This window comes from Nanorana parkeri, unplaced genomic scaffold, assembly GCF_000935625.1.
Source record: "Nanorana parkeri isolate BGI_ZX_2015 unplaced genomic scaffold, ASM93562v1 scaffold1092, whole genome shotgun sequence".
Lineage (NCBI taxonomy): Eukaryota > Metazoa > Chordata > Amphibia > Anura > Dicroglossidae > Nanorana > Nanorana parkeri.
In genome coordinates this window covers 42,389-62,797 of record NW_017307360.1, presented here as the reverse complement: position 1 = coordinate 62,797, position 20,409 = coordinate 42,389, and the positions used below count along the sequence as shown (strand labels likewise).

General features: G+C 41.9%; 1 protein-coding gene across 2 annotated transcripts in view; it reads right to left on the bottom strand.

The window, feature by feature from the left end:
• EZH1 (enhancer of zeste 1 polycomb repressive complex 2 subunit) overlaps positions 1-20,409 on the bottom strand; it is a 77,243-nt gene that overhangs the window by 17,359 nt on the left and 39,475 nt on the right. For both annotated transcript variants that reach the window (XM_018567783.1, XM_018567782.1), the window contains 4 exons: positions 14,692-14,783; positions 10,859-11,039; positions 7,201-7,397; positions 5,710-5,801 (listed from right to left, as the gene is read on the bottom strand). In XM_018567783.1, coding sequence (XP_018423285.1) covers positions 5,710-5,801; positions 7,201-7,397; positions 10,859-11,039; positions 14,692-14,783 — 562 coding nt within the window. The remainder of the gene's footprint in view (positions 1-5,709; positions 5,802-7,200; positions 7,398-10,858; positions 11,040-14,691; positions 14,784-20,409) is intronic.

Here is a 20,409-nt window from a genome sequence, read left to right as displayed (position 1 = left end):
CCAACTGGACAGCCAACATGAAGTGTCCACATCATCCAGGTAGCGATTTGAGCACCCAAAGAATAACCCTCCCACTCTGCAGTTCAAAAGATGGAAGATGATTATGGGGATCACAGAAGTATGGAGAAGGGGTATCCCAAGCAGAAAAGGGGGTGAAAAGGTCATTTAGTAAAGTAGACATATTGGAGGTGATTTACTAACCTAAACACACGCACGCACTAGGTGCGTGTGATTTTTACACAGCAAAACGTATTTATCAACCAAAAAGTCTCTAAAAGCATATTTCCACTAATGCCATATATGGAAAAATCATGCACATGATGCATATATAATGCTGCTTCACAGTTTAGACAAAAATGGTTAGCTCATGCATTTACATTCCTGCATTCATCAACGCAAGCAACACAACATAGAGCTAATTTACACAAGATCACCTTGCAAATTCATGCAGGGCTTTGCACAACACACCTGCTGGGTGTGTACACACTACAAAGGTGTTTAGATTCCACCCATAGATCATGCTGGGAGGGAACACACTACAGAGGTGTATACATGTTGGTGGCGTGTTTATAAGGTTAGTAAATCAACCCCATTGAGTTGAACAAAAAATAATTAAAAAGGAAAATCTTGTCTGTCATAGCATAATGGACCGTGTTTTTACAGTATTTTTGGCTTCCCCTAAATCGATTACAAGTTTAGGGTTTTGAGAAAAAATCTAAATAGTTTTTTCTTGTCCACAAGGCATTTGGAAGACTCTACAGTACTATTTTTTTTATAACCATTCATAGCCATTCATATTCTGTGCATTTAGAAACACATCAAGCCTTTTGTGAAGCAATCTAGAGTTGGGTAGAACTAGCTCTTACAGAAAGGAAAACTTTCTATATGTAAAGGAGAAATGTAATTTCCTCCAGACACAAAGAACCCTTTGTCTTTTGTGATGATCTCAATGTGAACAAAGTTTTCCTGAGTTTACTGTGTGACTTATTTATTTATTAAGGATAATTCTATTCCCTGCTCTTCCTCACCTCTTCTAAAGTGAGAATATATTCAGCTCAGCAAATCTTTATTTCCCTTCTCTGGCCAGAAAGGCATCATTTTGATGCAGTTGTCCAGATTGAAGATGAATGCAAAAAGTATGCACTGTGGTGTTATACCACTTTCATTGGTATACACAGACCTAAAGATAATTAATAAGTTGTTTTCTTTGTCCCCAGTGACCAGTTAATTATATATACCGGAGGTTTTCTTCCTCTGCAAAAGTGGTTGCTTATCCTATCTTGCACTGTGCATGTCCTGCTGCCATTTTTTGTTGCCTGTACAATCCATTTGTCAAACATGGTGCAAAGTTCTTTCAGCATAGGTGAAGCAAATAATTATGTGAGGATGGCATATGAAAACAAATGTAAGAGTGAGTGGTGCATACAGCAAAGTTACACACAATATATCAGACAGGAAAGGAGGACGTATAGGTTCTTAATACCTTAGCTTTGGATTTAATCTGGATTTTAAAAGTATGATCTTAGCAATTGCCGTATAGATGTAGGCAGCTAATAATAAAGAGCAGGGCAAAGTTGAATGTAGTAGAAAGCATTATTTAGGCTAATTCTTTTAGCGGTAGTACAGTAAAAATGTGACAATCTGCATGTTATAAAAAAGAGAATTGGATTTTTGAAGTCAATTGAGGGACATAGGAAATCTTTAACCTTTGAGTTATACTGCAACATAGAGGAAAATTAAACGTTAATTTTTAATATGCCTGGAGTTCTTTAATGACGAAAAATCCAAGAAGCATTCACCGAACTAGTAGAATGAGCCTAAACAGGAAAGGGTGTAACCGGATCTCTGACACTATAATCTTGGATTGTGGTCTCTCTGAGCCACCTAGAGATGGAGGAATGAGAAGCCAGAGCATCTTTATGAGGTCCATCTGATATTACAAAAAAGGAATCTTTCTGAAAGAAGCAGGGGCTGAGATATAGACCATCACAGTCCCAACCACACCCAGACAATGGAGGGGAATTTTCTTTTGGACAGAAGATTAATGTCCTGGTTGAGCTGAAAGGCAGAAACTACCTTAGGCATGAGGGAAGTCCTGGGTCTTCACACCACATTGTCCCTATGCAGAAACAGAAAATGTTCCTTGCAGGTTAGGTCTGCCAGTTACAAGGAACACCATGCTACCACCTTGTGAGTGAGAAGGAAATGGCTTTAACATGTTCAAACTGTGGATTCTGAAGCACAGAAGAACCATATTTAGATGCCACAGAGTCACAGGGGAACAGATGGGGGAGATACATGGGAGACCACCTGTACAAAGATCCTAATCAGAGAGCTAACAGTCTCTGAGACAGAATAGAAATGGCAGAAACCTGGCCCTCGGTAGTGCGGAGAGCCAAATGCTCATCCAGACCCAGCTGTAGGAAGGAGAAAATTTGTCCCATAGGGAAACTCCTGGGGTAGAAACTCACACCAAGTGAAGTATACCTTCCATGTTCGATAATAAAGCTTGCAAGAAATGTTCCTAGCCTTATGGATTTTGGGAAACACAAACTCAAAGTTGGCCATGTACCTACTCCCTTTAGCAGCTGGGCTTCAACAGCCATGCTGTTAAAACCAGCAACCAGGAAGGCAAACTGGTAGCTGGAACAGAAGATCTGATGATTTGGCAATGCCCACCAAGTGTCTGCTAGGAGTCTTACTAGAACCATATTTGGCAACCTCCACCTGCAACACAGGTACAGGAACACCTTCACGTGTAGGGACCACTACCAGGTGCTGCTGGCTGAGGAAGTCTGCCTGCCAATTGACTACACCTAGAATGTACATGGCTGGCAAGGCTGGAATATAAAGTTTTGCCTCTACTGTTGTGGAAAGCCTTCTGGTTCCTCACAGAAGATTGCTGAATGCCACCTCCATGGCATTGCCCAATTGAATCCAGATCTGATGACCCTCCACTAGAATGGCTCAGCGCTGTAAAGTACCAAGGAGGGAGGAAGGAGCAGAACTTAAGACTATGCCTAGTGCTTGCAGCATATTTGCAGATCGTACTGGACCGGAACGTAGACAATGACTTCAATGCAGTGCAGGAAGCTGGCCGGAATGCGATACAGTGCGTTCCAACAGCTGACTGCTCTGGAACACACTGTATATGGTGTGAGCCGGCCCTCAGGGAGGAGTTCTCCTTCTCTCGGTTCTGTCACAACTGCTGCTGATCGTCTCCTCAGAGTCGGATTAAGTTCCTCTGGAGGGAATTTTGAATTTCTAGGACTCTAGCCTATTATAGAATCCATTAAATAAAGTATAAAGAACAGCACTGTGACTCCTGACAGTGCACACACACATAAAGTGAGAATATATTCAGCTCAGCAAATCTTTATTTTCCTTCTCTGGCCAGAAAGGCATCATTTTGATGCAGTTGTCCAGATTGAAGATGAATGTCAATATTTTTATGCGAAGGTTTGCAAAAAGTATGCACTGTGGTGTTATACCACTTTCATTGGTATACACAGACCTAAAGATAATTAATAAGTTGTTTTCTTTGTCCCCAGTGACCAGTTAATTATATATACCGGAGGTTTTCTTCCTCTGCAAAAGTGGTTGCTTATCCTATCTTGCACTGTGCATGTCCTGCTGCCATTTTTTGTTGCCTGTACAATCCATTTGTCAAACATGGTGCAAAGTTCTTTCAGCATAGGTGAAGCAAATAATTATGTGAGGATGGCATATGAAAACAAATGTAAGAGTGAGTGGTGCATACAGCAAAGTTACCCACAATATATCAGACAGGAAAGGAGGACTTATAGGTTCTTAATACCTTAGCTTTGGATTTAAATCTGGATTTTAAAAGTATGATATTAGCAATTGCTGTATAGATGTAGGCAGCTAATAATAAAGAGCACCCGCACCTCGACATTATCAAAATAAATCACAAATCACTTACAAAGGTGGAAATATGCTTTAAAGACAGACATGTCCTCTACCAGAATGATAAGCTCCCTGTTGGGGAGGACACCGCTGAATCCACAGTGGGGATAGACCACTTCTGCATAAAATCCTCACTAAACAATACCAGGCTAAGAAACATTTGGGGGAAACTGACTGTCAGGATGTTTCAAATCTCCCTATACAGTACAGCAAATAAAAGTTGCTAAAGTGCGTCCAAAGGCAAAGTCTTTGCGGCCTTAGAAGTTTTATATGACATAAGACTGGAAACAGCACTAGTAGACACAACAGGGTTGTATGTCAGGTTAGGCCGGGTTCACACCTAGGAGACAGCGTTTTTGCACATTTTTACATGTGGTTTATACGTATAAATCAAGCTGTGCGTTTTGTGAACAGATTCTAGCTCATTGATGTTAAGTGTTTCCTATTGAGTCTAAGGTTGCCAAAACGAGCTGTAATATGCCAAAAAAAACCTCATATGCTTTTTCCAGCAACAGGAGTTTTGCTTATTGCGACAAAACGCTCAGATGTGAACAGGGCCATAGAAATGAATAGGATTTTTGGGGGGGCATATATTTGGAGCATTTTTTAGGGCAGAAAATGTGCTACAAAAAGCTCAGTGTGAACCAGGCCTTAGTGTTGGGGCTTGAGTTTATAAACAAAGGCTACATTTTAACCCCTTAGTGACAGCTTCAGAAAATGTTTTTGTTCCTGGGGACCGGAGCAATTTTGATATTTTTTCTATGTGTTTGTTTAACCGTAATTTCCATCTTCCTCATTCATTGCACCTACACATATTATATACTGTTTTTTAAAAGACAAAATGGGGTTTAAGTTGATCTGACATATGCATATATTTATATTGTTTTTTTCTAAAACATAAAAAAACTTTCTCAGTTTTTGCAATAATATTGTGTACATAATTAGTGTAGCTAACAGAAGGTAATTCCTGATAAATTCTTTGTATTTGTTCTGATTTATATCATATGTCTGGGATTTCAGTTTATTTTTGGAGTTATAGGTCACAAAATACAATACAATTTCAGTATGGAACAATGTTAGAATGTGGTATGTGTGTCTCCTGTCTTTAATAACCTCCTCGGCACTAGATTTTCTTATTTTTTTATTACTTTTTTTTTTTTTTTTTTAACTTTTTTTTTTTTAAAAATTGTAAAAACTTAAATTTTTTTAAACTAGGGCACTAAGGGGTTATTTTTTTTATTTACAGGGGCTTTGATACTTAGTATCTCTAAGTAGAATACAGTACAGTACAGGTTTTCAAACGTGCTCGGAAGACAAAAGACGTGCGACCGTACAGTAGACACGGTCGCACGCCTTTTATACACCTGCCGATTATCGTACGATCGCAGGATCACCCGCGATTATTGTACGATAATAGGCAGGTGTATGGGCACCCTTAGACCCCAAGGGACCCATCATAAAAAAATATAATAACAGCTCAATTTAAAGCTGTCCATTGAGTGTCTTAACTAGCTGAACTAGACATTTTTAATTCACAAAATAAGTTTATGTAATCTGATTATTAAGCACATTTGTGAAGAAACAGATTTAAAATAAATCACACATTATGAACCTTGGACTTAGTCTTCCTTTGTGGCTGTATGTGTCTATATTTTAGAGCAATGGGAAATGTTGTTATATTTTACGCAGTATAGTTTATGAACATACACTACATTGTATGTGAGGATGTAAATATGGAACCACTTCTACATTAGTACAATTTAAAAAAATGACAAGCTTTACCTGTGTTTTCGTTTCTTCTTCTGAGCGGTGCTCATAAGCTCTCTGGCAGGCAATTTCAGAATGAGTGAGTCTTTAACAGCAAACTGAAAAACCTTAACAAAAAAATTTTAAATTATATAGCAGCGTTTTCATTTATAGACCCCACACCACACACATATACACACACACAAACACATACACTTTTATGAGTCAAGAGAATCACACAGAAAATGGACACTACCCCCTCTCTTTCAAGCATACACTAAGGGGAATTTATCAAAACTGGAGCAGACACAATTTGGAGCAGTTGCTCATGGCAACCAATCAGCTTTTCTCTTCAGTTTGTTCAGAAAGAGAGAAGCTGATAGGTTGCCATGCACAGCTACTCCAGCTTTTGTCTGCTCCAGTTTTGATCAATTTCCCCCACTTTGTCTAGATCTTTAGCTTACAGAAGCAATAAGCAAGAACAGGGTATCTTCTTTCTCAGAAGAAAAGTCATAAACTTGATTGATTGGGTTAGAGACACGCTTGTGCTTACTTTGGAAGTAGATTTAGAGCAGCCTTTCTCAACCATGGTGCCTTCTGGCTTCCTCAGGGGTGCCTCGAAATTTTCACACAGTGCAATGCCTTACAATAAAGCTGGCCGGCTGAAATGAATTATGCTAATCCAGGGAGGATGGGATCCATTCAGAAAAGGATGGAAGTTTGCCTCCATCCAGGCCTGCTCTGCCTCCTGCTCTCTGCCTTCCTACCACAGCTATGGCTCCTGATGTGCCACAGCGAGCTTCTAAAGCAGGGGTGGGGAACCTCCGGCCCTCCAGCTGTGGTGAAACAACAAATCCCATGATGAATCTGTCTCTAGGAGTCATGTCTGTGGCTGTGAGAATCCTGCAATGCCTCATGAATTTTTGTAGTTTCACCACAGCAGGAGGGCCCAGAGGTTGCCTACCCCTGTTCTAATGTGAAGATGGGCTTCTAGTGTTTGGTGGTGGGGGTAATATGATGTGAAAGGAGGGGGCTCCTAATGTGAAGGTGGGCTTCTGATGTAAAGGGGACCCTGATGTAAAACTTTGATGTATAGGGGGAACCCCACTTTTTGTCTTCTTGCATAGGGTCCCCCCTCACAATCCATACCAGTCCCCTATAAGGGATACGGGTCTGGTATGGATTTTGGAGGGGCCACACATAATTTTTTAAATTTTAGACTGGGGCTTTAAAATTGTCCATATTTTTAAAAGGTGCCATGACAGCAAAAGGTTGAGAAACACTGATCTAGAGAACCTTTGTGTGGTTTAGGCACTTCATAAATGTACATCTAATTCCCTTTAGTATGAAATCCCCCTGTATTTAATTGAAATTTGTAAAATAACAATTCATTTTTTTAAATTAATCAAAATCCTCCATAGTTTCCTTTTATGGAGACACTGTCCTGTATGTAGGCAAGATATATACTCCCTTGGTGCGGTGTCCCAATGAATAATATAAACTACAGATTAGCAGAAGCTTCTATACCTGTTTGCATGTCTTGGTGCCCATTAGCTTAGCAATAGAGCAGAAATTGTTGAAGTAGGTTCCATGGAAGACCCTGAAGAGAGATTCCTCAGCTCCAGACCACTCTGCTGGCTCGCTGGGCTCTGACACATCTGGCAACTCCCCACTCCCACTTCCCTGCCTCTGCCTAGTGGGTGTTTGGCAACGTGAATTAGCTTCTGCAAAAGAGACACGTGCACATCAAAGAATCAAAACAAAAAAGGAAAAGAAGACAAGAAGATTACTCTCAGTTACAAAACACAAATGCTTTGAAAGTAATTATAGAGAGTGTGCTTTTTATTTACAAAGTCTTCTGTACATAATACAAGTTTCTCATGGAAAGTAGATATGTCCCTTAAAGCAGAACTCCAGGGAAAATTGTTAATAACCCTTGTAGTGGGGCTACCCTCTGCACTACAGAGGTTAAGTGCTTGTTTTGGTCTCGGTGGAAAATAACACAGCTAAACTCACCCAATCCTGCTCCCTCCAGCTTGTCTCCGTCTACGCTGCAGTAATGTAATGTCCCTCAGCGTCCTCATGTTCTATACACTGTGAGAGGGATTAATTAAAACTGGAGCAGACAAAATCTGGAGCAGCTGTGCATGGTAACCAATCATTTTCAAATCTTATCTGAACTGAAGAGAAGCTGATTGGTTGCCATGGGCAACTGCTCCAGATTTTGTCTACTCCGGTCTTAATAAATTCCCCTCTCTGTATAGAACGTGATCATTTACCGGACCTTACACTGATGCAGTAGAGGGACAGGGACCAGTATAAGAGTAAGCCAGCTCAGAGGATCTGTTGAGTATAAATATTTTATTTTCCTCCCGAGACACAAATCAGCACTTAACCCTAGCAGTGTGGGTGTTACCCCACTGCAAGGGTTAATGATCATTTCCCCTGGAGTTCTTCTTCAAATTCACCATGCTAAAAACTGATTCCAAAACACAATAAGAAAGAATAGAGAAGAACCTGTCAGGTTTGTAATGCTGTCTGTGTCTCCCCGTCGATTTACCCTCTCTATTTCTCCTAGTGACAACAGTCATTAGAGCCGAAAGTGAGGGAAAATAACAAATGTTGAGTTGTCACCAGAAGAGGAATAAAGGGGAAGCCTTCCATTGGGGATACTTGTGCTGACAACAAAGGGTTTCCTCACTTTGAAGACATTGCCTTTCACTTCCTGCTGTGTCTACTAATGCTAAAGCAGTGTTTCTCAGATCTATTCCTGACATACCTCCAGCCATGTTTTCAGGATTTCATTAGCCATGTATTGGGTGATTTCATTACCATTGCTGGCTATGTAATAATCACAACTATTACATCTAAGGGATTTTCTAAAACATGAACCGCTAGGCATACTTGAGGTTTGGGGTTGTGAGACAATGTCCTATAGTTATATAGAAGCATATAGTTATTTGATCATTTATTTTAGTTCGGTGTATGTTAACCACTTGATGACCGCGGTGTTAAACCCCCTTCCTGTCCAGGCCATTTTTCAGTGTTCAGCTCTGCGGTACTTTGACTGACATTTATTCCGTCATACAACGATGTACTGAAATGAATTTTATACAATTTTTTGGGGACACATAGAGCTTTCTTTTGGTATTTTATCACCACTGGGGGTTTTAATTTTTACTATAGTAAGGAAAAATTACCCCAAATTTTCCCCTATATTAAGTTATGAAACATTTATAATTACCCAATTTTTTGGTAAAATAGAAAAGATGGGGTCACGTCAGGTAAACAGACACCAAACATGTCAAGCCTTAAAGTTTGCGCACCCGCTAAACCACAAAAAAAATAATTTCCCAAAATTTCCCATAGGTGACATTTTAAAAGCTTTAACCGTTTATCAGTTTAGTGTTATCAGTGATTAATGGCCCTAAAATTATTGCTCACACTTCGACATTCACAGTGATATGTAAGATGTGCTGCGCATTTGTCGTTTTATTAACTTAATGTTATTGCTATCACATAGGGGACTAACAATCCCCTATATAATAGCATAGGCACACTGGCAGGTCCTCTTTATGGAGACATTAGGGGTCTCTGAGACCCCTAATGTCACCTGGGGACCCCCAACAAAGCTGATGAAGCAGAGATCTGCTTCACCAGCTTCTTCTCTGGCTATAACAGCCAGGGAAATTACAGCTGAATGCGGAAGTGATGTAATACACCCCACTTTCGCATTCAGAAATCGGAGAGGAGTTCAGTAAGTGGAACAATGCTGATCTCCCTCCAATCTTCCTGCTGAGAGCCGCCAAGCCGGTCCCAGGACCGCAGAGGGGACAGCAGAGCCCGGGATAGAAGGTAACGGCGGTGGAGGGGGGGCAGCGCTGAAGGAGGGGGAGGGGAGGGCGCACACTGCAGGGCAGCACATACAAGCGATCGGACGGCTATAGAGCCCCCGATCGCTTGTATGTGTAATAGACGTTACCGGCTGTTTACACCTGTCAGTGTGTTCTGCTCGTGCGCGCGCCCCCTAGAACAGAAAAGAAAAGCTGTATATTTATGGCGCCACTCTGGAAGGAGCTTGCTGTCCGTCCATTTATTTACAATGGGTGGACAGCAAGTGGTTCAGCAACAAAAAAATTATACTCAGCATATCTGTGCAATGCATTAACATTTACAGATGGTTTCATTACTTTAAAATAGTGCAATTATAGCAGAAATCTAGTAAGCACCTACCTTCCTGCTTGCGCTGACAACACAGTGCCTCTGCTGCACTGCAATCCCAATCACTGTTGTCAGGCCCTGCCCGATAGTTGCCTCTGCTAGATTACAGAACACCACACCTCTGCATATCTATAATATAAAGTGGTGGGTGCTCTGTAGTTTATAAGGGCTGACTACTCTGCTTGGGATTTCATTACAGCAGAATCATCAGCTCAAACAAGAAATTATGCGCTTACTGGATTTCTGGTACACCAAGAGGTATTCTTCTGTACTTGTGTTTTTCCAAGAACAAAATATGGGAAACCATGCGTGTACTTCTGAGATGTACTGAATATGTTTTTTTATTTTGCCTAGACACTTCAAATGTTTTAAAGGGTTTTATTTAATGTTCTCATTCACTCCAATGAAACCTCAATAACACATCACCCCTCCCTACCCCACACAAGCATTTACAGCTGATAGGCAGAAGAGATCTGTAGTTGTAACTCTGTGCATTATGAAATAAGAACAATATACTGTATCGAGACCCTGAAGTGACATTTATAGCTATACAGCATATAATGCTGTATGTAGATATATGCTGTATGTTGTGCAAGGTCATGTGCACTGCTCCTGGCAATATTGGCCAAGGACAGTTCCAAGTCTGCGGATAACAATGCAAGAGGGATGTTATGTATCTTATTGCAGTTTTATTTAGCTAATGACATGTGCTTTAGAACACAGTAGTTTTGCCACTTATGTACTAAGAACAACGTGAAATAAGCCAATGGGATGTTAACATGTAAGATGTCCTTATTTCTAGAAATTCTTTCCCTTTCCAAAGAACCAATACTACATCATACTGCATTGTCTAAACTCCCATCATTTACCAGGTAGGCCTACAGTGGCTATTATTATCCTTTACAACTTCCCCCAGAATCTCTTTTCATGTGTATTCTCTCGGCCTACACACTTTTCTCCTCACCGGAAGAGCTGGAAACACATTCATTTCCAGTGTCTCGATCACTGTCACCTTCTTTGGCCTCTGCCAAGCCAGAAGTGGAGGCACCAGAGCTGGAATTAGTATTAGTTGAATTTTTCTTTCGACGTCTTCCCAAGCACTTCAATCTGGGGTTGTTCATCACAGCATACTCTTTGGCACCCTCCTGAAAAGTTGAGAGCTAAAAGCTAAACAAATTACCACCGATTGCCTACAATTGATACGTAGTATGAGAGAGAGATCTAGTTTGCTTGCTACCCCACATTATTTTACAAACTCTATATTGGCTACTGACCTCCACTGAAGCTCATGTTCTAAAAAGTCAAAAAGGACTTAGTCGTGTGAAAAGTAGGAACAACCCAATGAACACTGCTGACTTTTTCAACATATTTGAACAAGCATACATTAGGCCTTCATTTAAACAGTGCCTACAGGTTATTCTTACTCTGTCCAAACTGGAACAACTACTTACCCTCAGGCCATGACAAGCTAGTCTCTAAATATTATTTATCTCTTTGGCATAAAACCACAAATAGAGTTGCTGTAATTAAACCAGATGGCAACAAGATATATCTGATCTACTGGAGTTTGCACGGGGAGATACAGTATACTGGGTCCCCATGTCACCTCCGTTATATCATTTGGTAGCGTTAAGTCCTGTTTAAGGTGATATTAGGGGGTCTATTAGACCGCTAATGTCACCTTTGAAGCCCATTTAAGCTAATCAAGCACGAATTGTGCTTGATCAGCTTCTTCCCTGGCTTCCAAGCCGGGGTATGACAGCTCAGAAACCAGAAGTGGTTAAATCATCACAGTTTTTGGGTTTCATTAAATGGCGAGATCAGCAAATGGACATTTGCTGGTCTCTCTCACCTCTACCTGCTGATATCTGCAATGCTGGTCTCGGGCTGACAGAAGGGGCAGAAGAACCCAGGAAGCAAGGAGGGGGATGTCAGGCAGGGGGTATCGGGTGAGGGGGTACACATGTTTACAGGCCTCTGGAAGTGATCAGGTGGCTTTGCAGCAGCTAGTCCATTTACAGGGGCCCGCTGCTGCCCATGTATGGCATATGCCAGTGACGGCAAATGGGTTAAAATGGACAAGCTGACCTCTCTGTCTTGTTATAGATATCTTACAGCCACGGGAACCTTCTTTTATGTAATTTGGGAATGGCTAAAACTACAGGCCCTTTGGTCCAAAATTACTGGATTCCTTGCAACTTTACTGTCTGTGCCAAATGTTTGTAACGCTGCTAGGTGCCTTTTGGAGTATATAGATGACACAGATACACAGACTACACAGAGTAACTAACTTCATCTGCATTTATTATATCTGTATATACTGCAGGTGAGCTGTTGATGTAATCTTGTCATATCTGTCCTCCTGGGGGAGTAATGGAGTGGTACCATATGACACTGTTTATACCCAAGATTATCTTGTAATGTCTCCTTGGCAGTGGGTTACTTCAGCTTCTGGTTTGCTTCACTACTGTCCTTGCCTGATCTGGATGTGATCCTTGACTTAATGTAACTGGGTATGTTGTCAGCTGGGTCATTGCATGAGATTATATATATATCTATATCTATAGATATATATATATATTATCCTTCCCACTGGAAATATGTATGCGATGCCATGAGCCATACTATCATTATTTTGGGTGACACTAGATGTAGACCATTGTGTGCAGTTGTTCATGCTTTTTTGTTGTTGTTGTTGTTATTTAAGAATCAGTCTACTCCTCGGTATCTGCCCTGTATCTACATATGTTCATTTGTTACCTAATGGACTGTGTTGTACGGTTCAAGTAAAAAAAAATAAACTTCACCCTTACATACACGTGCATGAAAACTTGAATTTTCCTTTAAATTAATATATTAAACAAAAATATCAACAGATGCAAATGGCAAACTATGCAAGAAACAAATACACTTAGAAGATGGCATTGTCCCTTTCTAGCAGAAAGGACTTCATGTGTGTGTGTGTTGCATCACTGCCCATCAGTCTCTGACCACTTTTTTGATCATTCCACCCTTTAAAATTCCTTAAGTTGCAAGATATTTGTAGGTTTTCTTGCGTGAACTGCCAATTTCAAATGCCCCCACAAAATGTCAACGCTATCCAATCAGGGTTTTAACTAGAAGCGTCCATAAGCTGCCATTTCTTTGTGGATTTGCTACTATGCTTTAGATCATTAGGGCACTGAAATATCCATTTCTAGTCCAACAGATGGCCTCACATTCTCATCAAGCACACTTTGATATTTTGGAGAATCCATAATTAACTACATAACTGCAAACTGCCCAGGCACTGAAGCAGCAAATGAACCTAAACTATAAAATTTTCACCAACATGCTTGAGATTTAGTATGAGCTTCTTCTCCTAAAATGTTGTCTTTGTTTGTGACAAATAAGTTTACTGTTACTGTGGTCAGGCACCTGTATCTTTGATTCATTAGTCACCCGCACATTGTTGCGGAAAGTCTGGTCTTTTTGCCTGTATCTTTAATGGCAAATTGTAGTCTTGCTGTAATATTCTTTTTGGACAGCAATGGCTTTTTCCTGGCACATTTCCCATGCAGGGTATATTTGTACAATCTCTTCCGGATTGTAAATTTGACACCAAATGTTGCAAGAGTTACCCGCAGATCCTGCAATTAGGTATTGGAGTTAATGGAAACTTCTTATCGCATTAAATGGTCAGGTCTTGCTGGGCCGGCCTGGACAAAATAGCAGTCATTTGAAATCTATGCCACCTGTACATTATTTTCATTACAGTGGAATAATTGATTTTAAATAAGTTGGTGATTTTTTAAATCCCTTACCAGACACATAGCATATCTGAGGTATAAATAAGACAGGTTCTACCTGCATACTCCCTAAGGGTGGTCCTAACTCTAATTTTGTGAGTCTCCATGTTGGAGCATATTAAAGCTTGTTCAAGTATAACACCCTTATCTAGAAGCACTGTTTGACTGAAGAATTCATGTTTGCCTTTTTACATAAACCATGTCCATGGGTTGTACTTACTTTTGCACATACCTGCAGAATTTCACATTTCTCCCACACCTCATGTTGGCCAAATATAATACACCAGCGATAAGCACCATTCATGGAGACACTGAGGGGAGGGAATTGATCAAAACTGGAGCAGACAAAATTTGAGGAAGTTGCCCAGGGCAGCCAATCACATTCTCTCTTTCATTTTCAAATCTTAACTGAACAAACTGAAGAGAGAAGCTGAGTTTTGATAAATTCCCCTCACTGTGTCTTCCCTAACGAGAAAGATCAGTTCCAGCGAGTCCTCAATGTCCTTTTCACATGAGACTACACAGCAGGAACCAAGAATAGCTAGTCAGGCAACTCTAGATTTTGTCTCTACAAAAAAGAGATTGGTGAGCATAAAACAGAAGGATGGCAAAGGTAATGTGGATTTGGGTGCAACATTTTTTAATCAAGTAAAAGTGAATGGGATGGCTTTATAGCAGCCCAAAGTACTTTGCAGTGTGCGGAAAGACCATGTATTAAAATGAAAACAAGCTCATGGATGCTCTTGCATCATACATTCCACACTGTGATGCATGTGAGCATCATATTGTCTCCAAACTTCTTAGTGTCTGTTTTACGAAATCTGTCTGAACACTCAGATTACTGAAGTACTGTATCTATAATTCGTCCAATGTAGAAAATGAATTTGGTCATTTTTACTTTCAAAAAACGAAGGGAAAACCAACGGGAGACCTGAAAGGATCCCCTCTTACATTTCCTATTGTTTACCACAAGAAAGTACTGGATAAAATAAGGTTTAAAAGAACTCACCAGCCACAAGAAGCAGTGGTTTCCACATGGTTCAGTCTCAATCTTAATTTCTCGGTTTCGTCTTCTGCACATATTAGGACTTGCATGAAATGCTAAAAAAAACAAAACACAGTTAACTGAAACCATTTTAAAAGTGTCTAAAGACCTATAACTGCAATTAGCAACTGGTTCCCTCCCTAACAAGAATAGGGTTTTTTTTAAGCAGAGCCCAATTTGATTCTACACGAGCCCGATTCAATGTCAGAACAAATGCATAAGGTAGGCTGCCATTGCTGACCTAAGCCTATGTGAATTCTAGTTAACTGGCTGTTATCTGATCTATAGCCCATATGAATATCACTGGCTTCATGCTTGGTAACTAAGCAAGAATTGAAGCAAAAAACAAGCAACTAGCATTTTCAGAAGGACAAATGGAATGGATGTCTATATATCTATTTCAGTTCAGGTTCCTTTAAGGTAAATCAATCACTTGTGAATCATCAGAGAAAGCCAAGAGGTAAGGGAGAAGGATTGGGGAAAAGACAAAATCCTCAAAGCAGTCAAATAGTACTAATTAAAATACACTAAATACATTCATAGATTCATTTTCTTGGTAGTTGTTAAAAAAGGAAATTAAGGTCTATGTAAACCCTAGCATTTTGTTATACCTGTTCAATAAGTGCAAAATAAACCTTTGATCCTGAGTCAGCAATTCAGAGCTGTACTGTGTCTCAAATAGGGCTTCTAGTTCTTAGACTACAGAATAACCAGCCTCTATGTTGTAGAAATCTGAGAGTAGGAGTGGTTGAGAAGTTTAGCAAAAGACACCGGGGAGAGCTGACAGTCCTCAAAAATGTTGTACTTTGTCAGCCGACAACAGGGCTGAGTACATTTTTGACTGATCAATAGGTATTGTTCTATACTTGCAGGGTCTTTAAAGGGAAAAAACACTTGAAAATGAATTGCATACATGTACTGCATATAAGTTTGTTTTTTTGCTGTAAAGGGTTAAAGTAAATCTAAAAACTCAAAAAGTGAACATTAGTTGTGTTATATGAACATCCAGAAATCTTAATTGGGCATAGGAAGTATACTGAATGATTTACATTTATGTCTTAAATTCTTTGTGATAAATAGCAGAGGACTTCCTGGCATGTAAGTGTGTCTAGGAAGTTCTGTGCCTACAGCCTCAAAGCTGTATAGCTGCAGTGTGAGACCAAAAGCAATGCTTCTAGTGACTGCTGGTCTTACGGACGATATAACTACTGTGCTGCTCACTGTTCTCCTTGATGAAGAAAAAGCTGTATCTGAGGACCTGCACTGCATGTATCTCTCTTCTTCTGCTTTATCCATTCTGTGGATCTGTACTTTCTGCACTTCTATTATTTCTTGAATATTACCCCACCAATCATAATGGGGGCAGTTCTGAGAAAGCACTCTGCCTGTGTCAAGACGGCTGTCTCCACACAGAGAAACAGAGCAGGACAAGGCATGGTAAGTCAAAAATTGAACTGCAGGGATACCACTGGCATTTTTTGTCCTTCACTTGCCTTTTTGGGCACAGCTTCCAACAGCTTCCACAATTAAGGTCCTCGATAGAGAGTAAAATGTGCATGCAAGCTGTGTTTTAATGTTTCCATTTTGGATAGAATATGGTGAGGTCTGAATCCCCCTCTCCAGCAGATCTCCATTTTATGAACTGCCACCAGTCTTGGCACAGCTGAGCTAAAGGTAACCTAACTTTTTTTCAGCTAAACTTTTAGCTGAATAAGCATTTTTCATCTGTCTCAATGAAGAACACAACAGAGGGAGGAGAACAGAGGAATCCTGTATTGCACAGCCTCCAATGCCGAGAGTGCCATCTTTCGGCCCAAATTGCGGTGCATCCCTAGTTTCTCTCCGCCCCGCTGTGCGCTGCTCTGTGTCCCCTCTGACACAGTGTAGCGTCCAGCAGGGAGAGAAACTGTCAGTGTAGGCCGAGCAGTGCGGGGGAGGAGAGCGTGGTGAACACCCGATGTGTCACAGGAGGCAAGGCTCTACTCCCGCATCGCCGCCCTCACCCTCCTTTGACCAATCAGGATAGAGAGCACTGTGGGGGTGGAGACAGCCATGAGCTGGCAGGAGCCTGAGCCAGCGGTGTGGGGAAGGAGTCAGCTGTCAAAATAGACCGAGCTCTCATCCCCGCACCGCTGGCTCAGCTGTGACAGCGAGTCAGGATAGAGAGTGGTAAAAGCAGTCAGCGATCTGACTGTTTGTAAATAACTGGACATAGTATGAGTTACTATATACCAGTTATGAATGAATAGGAAGTGATCTACATCATTTCCTGTTCATTCATAATTGTGTACATAGTAATTCATACTATATCCACAAGTTAAATGAACAGGAACACTCAGTATAGAGGATTCCTGTTCATTTATTTTTCCGTTTTGGCTTGACATTTTTTTTAAATTTTCGGTTTAAAAATTTTCATTTCGGTGCACCTCTAGTGTATGTGTGTACATATATTATAATGTTGGGGAGCTACAGAGCACTCGCACAGTGTTTTCCGTTAACCAAAAGTCTTTCTTTAAAAAGGCAGACAGTAAAGGAAGTCGAACGTAAAATAGCTTGCTGCAGCATATAAAATATATGGGCTCACCAATCCACGAGTTGTCCCGCACACTCACAGTGTCCCAGTCTTTTAATAGTTCTCTCTTGTAGCACCACTGCTCCGGCCTCAATCCTCAGGGCCACTGTCTGGTTCCCCCAGACAACCTCAATAACGTGCCAACCCGTACAATAGGTTTCACAAACCCGCAGCTCCCTGCTGCATTTGCCTCCACTCTGACTCCTGGGTGGAGTTCTCCTGAATCACAGGTGGGGCCCTGAACACATCCCAGCACCCTCTTCATGAGGGATGTACACAGGTGCACAATTAGGTGCTGGTCGCTACTTAAGGTGCCCATACACCTTACAACCATTGCAGGACTTTCGTTGTGCGATGGTTGTAAGGTAATTAAAAGCTTGTACGATCTGCCCATCTTGGACAGGCAGACCGCTGAGGGGAGGGCATCCGATGACTGCAAAGCTGAGCGGGCCCGTTCGGCATTTGTCTCCCGAGCATGCCTGAAAACCCGCCGAAAATCGTACGATTCTCGGCGGGTTTTCAGGCATGCTCGGGAGACAAATGCCGAACGGGCCCGCTCAGCTTTGCAGTCATCGGATGCCCTCCCCTCAGCGGTCTGCCTGTCCAAGATGGGCAGATCGTACAAGCTTTTAATTACCTTACAACCATCGCACAACGAAAGTCCTGCAATGGTTGTAAGGTGTATGGGCACCTTTACCCACGGACACAGGACTGGAGATTTCGTCCCACCCAGAGCTCTAAAAAATCTCCTGGCTCCAGGATCCCAACTATGATCCAGAAAACCTGGAAAGGACTGAAAAGGCAGTTCTTTCCTGGTACAAGTAATGTCTTCCTGGAGCCACTTAACCCCTCTGGCTGAGAACTTTGGGTGACTTTGAGGCCACCTAACACCGTGGTATTGCCACGCAATGCCACATCCCCCCCCTTTGTTTCGATCCAGAGGAGCAGACACACGCGCCTGAACAGTCTGGATATGTTCCACCTTTTTTCTTCTATGCTTCAAGCAGCGACAGTCCTTTACTTTAAACAAAGTCACACCAGTCTTTTCCTCTACAAAGCTACCAGTTACCTCTATGCTATGAGACCCCAATGTCTCTACATTGACCACCTCTGTACTGTTATCATTCTCCTTGCAGGTCATTTCTGTGCAGTCTTCAAATACTTTGTCCATGATGGTCTCCCTAAAGTCAGTCAAGTCTCTCTACAGCAGTGGTTCTCAACCTGTGGGTCGGGACCCCCTCGGGGGTCGAATGACGATTTGCCAGGGGTCGCCGGGAGAGAAACACCTTTCTCTGCTCTTTTTTTTTTTTAAATCGGGGGCTGCCGTAAGTCAGAAAAAAAAAAAAACACCATAGGAATGCATAGCTAGATTCCTATTGGCTATTCCACTTTGCAAAAGCCAATAAAAAACTAGCTATTGCACCCGCCCTCTGATGCTGCCAATCAGCAGAGGGGGACCTGGATCATAGTTGGGATCCTGGAGCCAGGAGATCATCAGGTCCCCTTCTAGTAATTGACAGCAGCAGAGGGCGGGTGCAATATGTATGTATTCAAGCACAAAAATATGTAAAACACACCTCCTAGCTATGCATTCCATTTTCCCGGTCGGCAGCTGCAGAGATCGGGAAATGTCTCAGTGCCTGTGATTGGCACTGCGCGCTGTCAGCTTACTGGCGGGCTCGGCACGTGGAGCTGCGAACATGCCTGAGCCAATCCCTATCAGTGACATTACTGTGGAGTATGTACCTCATACGTTATATAGCCACACACTTTAAATCCAATTCTTCTAGTTCCAGCTGCAGAGCCCGGTCCTGTCTTTGCCTATAGCAGTGGTTCTCAGCCTGTGGGTCGCTGTGCAAGGTGAGAGTCCTCCTCAGCTCTCTCCTAGCGCAGCAGTGTCAGTTCTCCTGCCACGCCTCCAGATGTCGCTGCAGCAGCCGCGTCATCCCTAAATTTTACCTTTGGGGGTCACCACAACTTGGCAAATGTTACCAAGGGGTCCCGGCCCTAGACAGGTTGAGAACCACTGCTCTACAGTCACCCTCAGGATGACCTTTGTCAATGTAAACTTGCACCATGTCTGTACTAGCTGTCCTTTCCCTGGTTCCACTCATTTGCTGGCAGTCCATTTCCATCCCCTCTGTCTATTTGCCAGTCATGTCATTGGGGTCTCTACATTCCCATGCTGTCACCTCACTGATAATCTCCCTTGTGTTACACTTCAGGCTAGCGTCTTGTTGTTGCTCCTGGCAACTATTCCATCATGATTTACCACCTCACATTTGACATCACTAGCAACAAATGACAGTGAACTACAGGTTTAATCTTTGTTGTTCTCTTTTCTTAGCGTCTGGTCGCAGAGCAACTGCACAAGAATCACCCCCAACGGAATGGTCATCACCCACGGCAACCTCTCTGTTCACCAACTCCGTGGGAGCTGACCTGACACCAGACCCTTTTTACATAAGCCTCGCTCAGTTGTTACATCAGTTAAGCTACCCGTTTTGGTTTTACCGACTCCTTCATATACTTTCCCCAACCCCTCTTTAACCCCTTTCTGGGTCACCGACTGGACTTCTTTGTCACTATCCTTGACTCTCTCGTAGGTCCCAGGTAACATTTCTGCTGGCTTTTCTGTTTGCTTCTGCGACTAGAGGGAAACCTGCCGCTGCAACACATGCCCCCTTTTCATTCTGGTGTTCATCAGCCCCTTTACAGAGGCCAGCAGACATGTTCACCCTTTCATTGTCTAACACAGAACCCTGTTTTAGCAACAGTACAACCTTTTCCTGGTTGGCCGTGTTAGCCAGATCATTACAACTCTGTAATACATAGTTACCAGCAGTGTTATAATCATCAATAGCCAAGTCTTCATTCGGTAGAGTAGGGTCTGTAGAGGCCACAGATACCGTGGAGCAGTCATCTCCAATGGCAACCTTGCAGACCATCATATCTACTGACAACTGCTCTGACCGCTGATCATCATCAACATCCTTGTCATTGTCAATGTCATCACAGACAATATCTGACAGAGAAACACATGACTCAGAATCATCAGTTATTTTACAATTTGCTTTTAAGTTGATTACATTAATCTCAGGGGTTCCGTG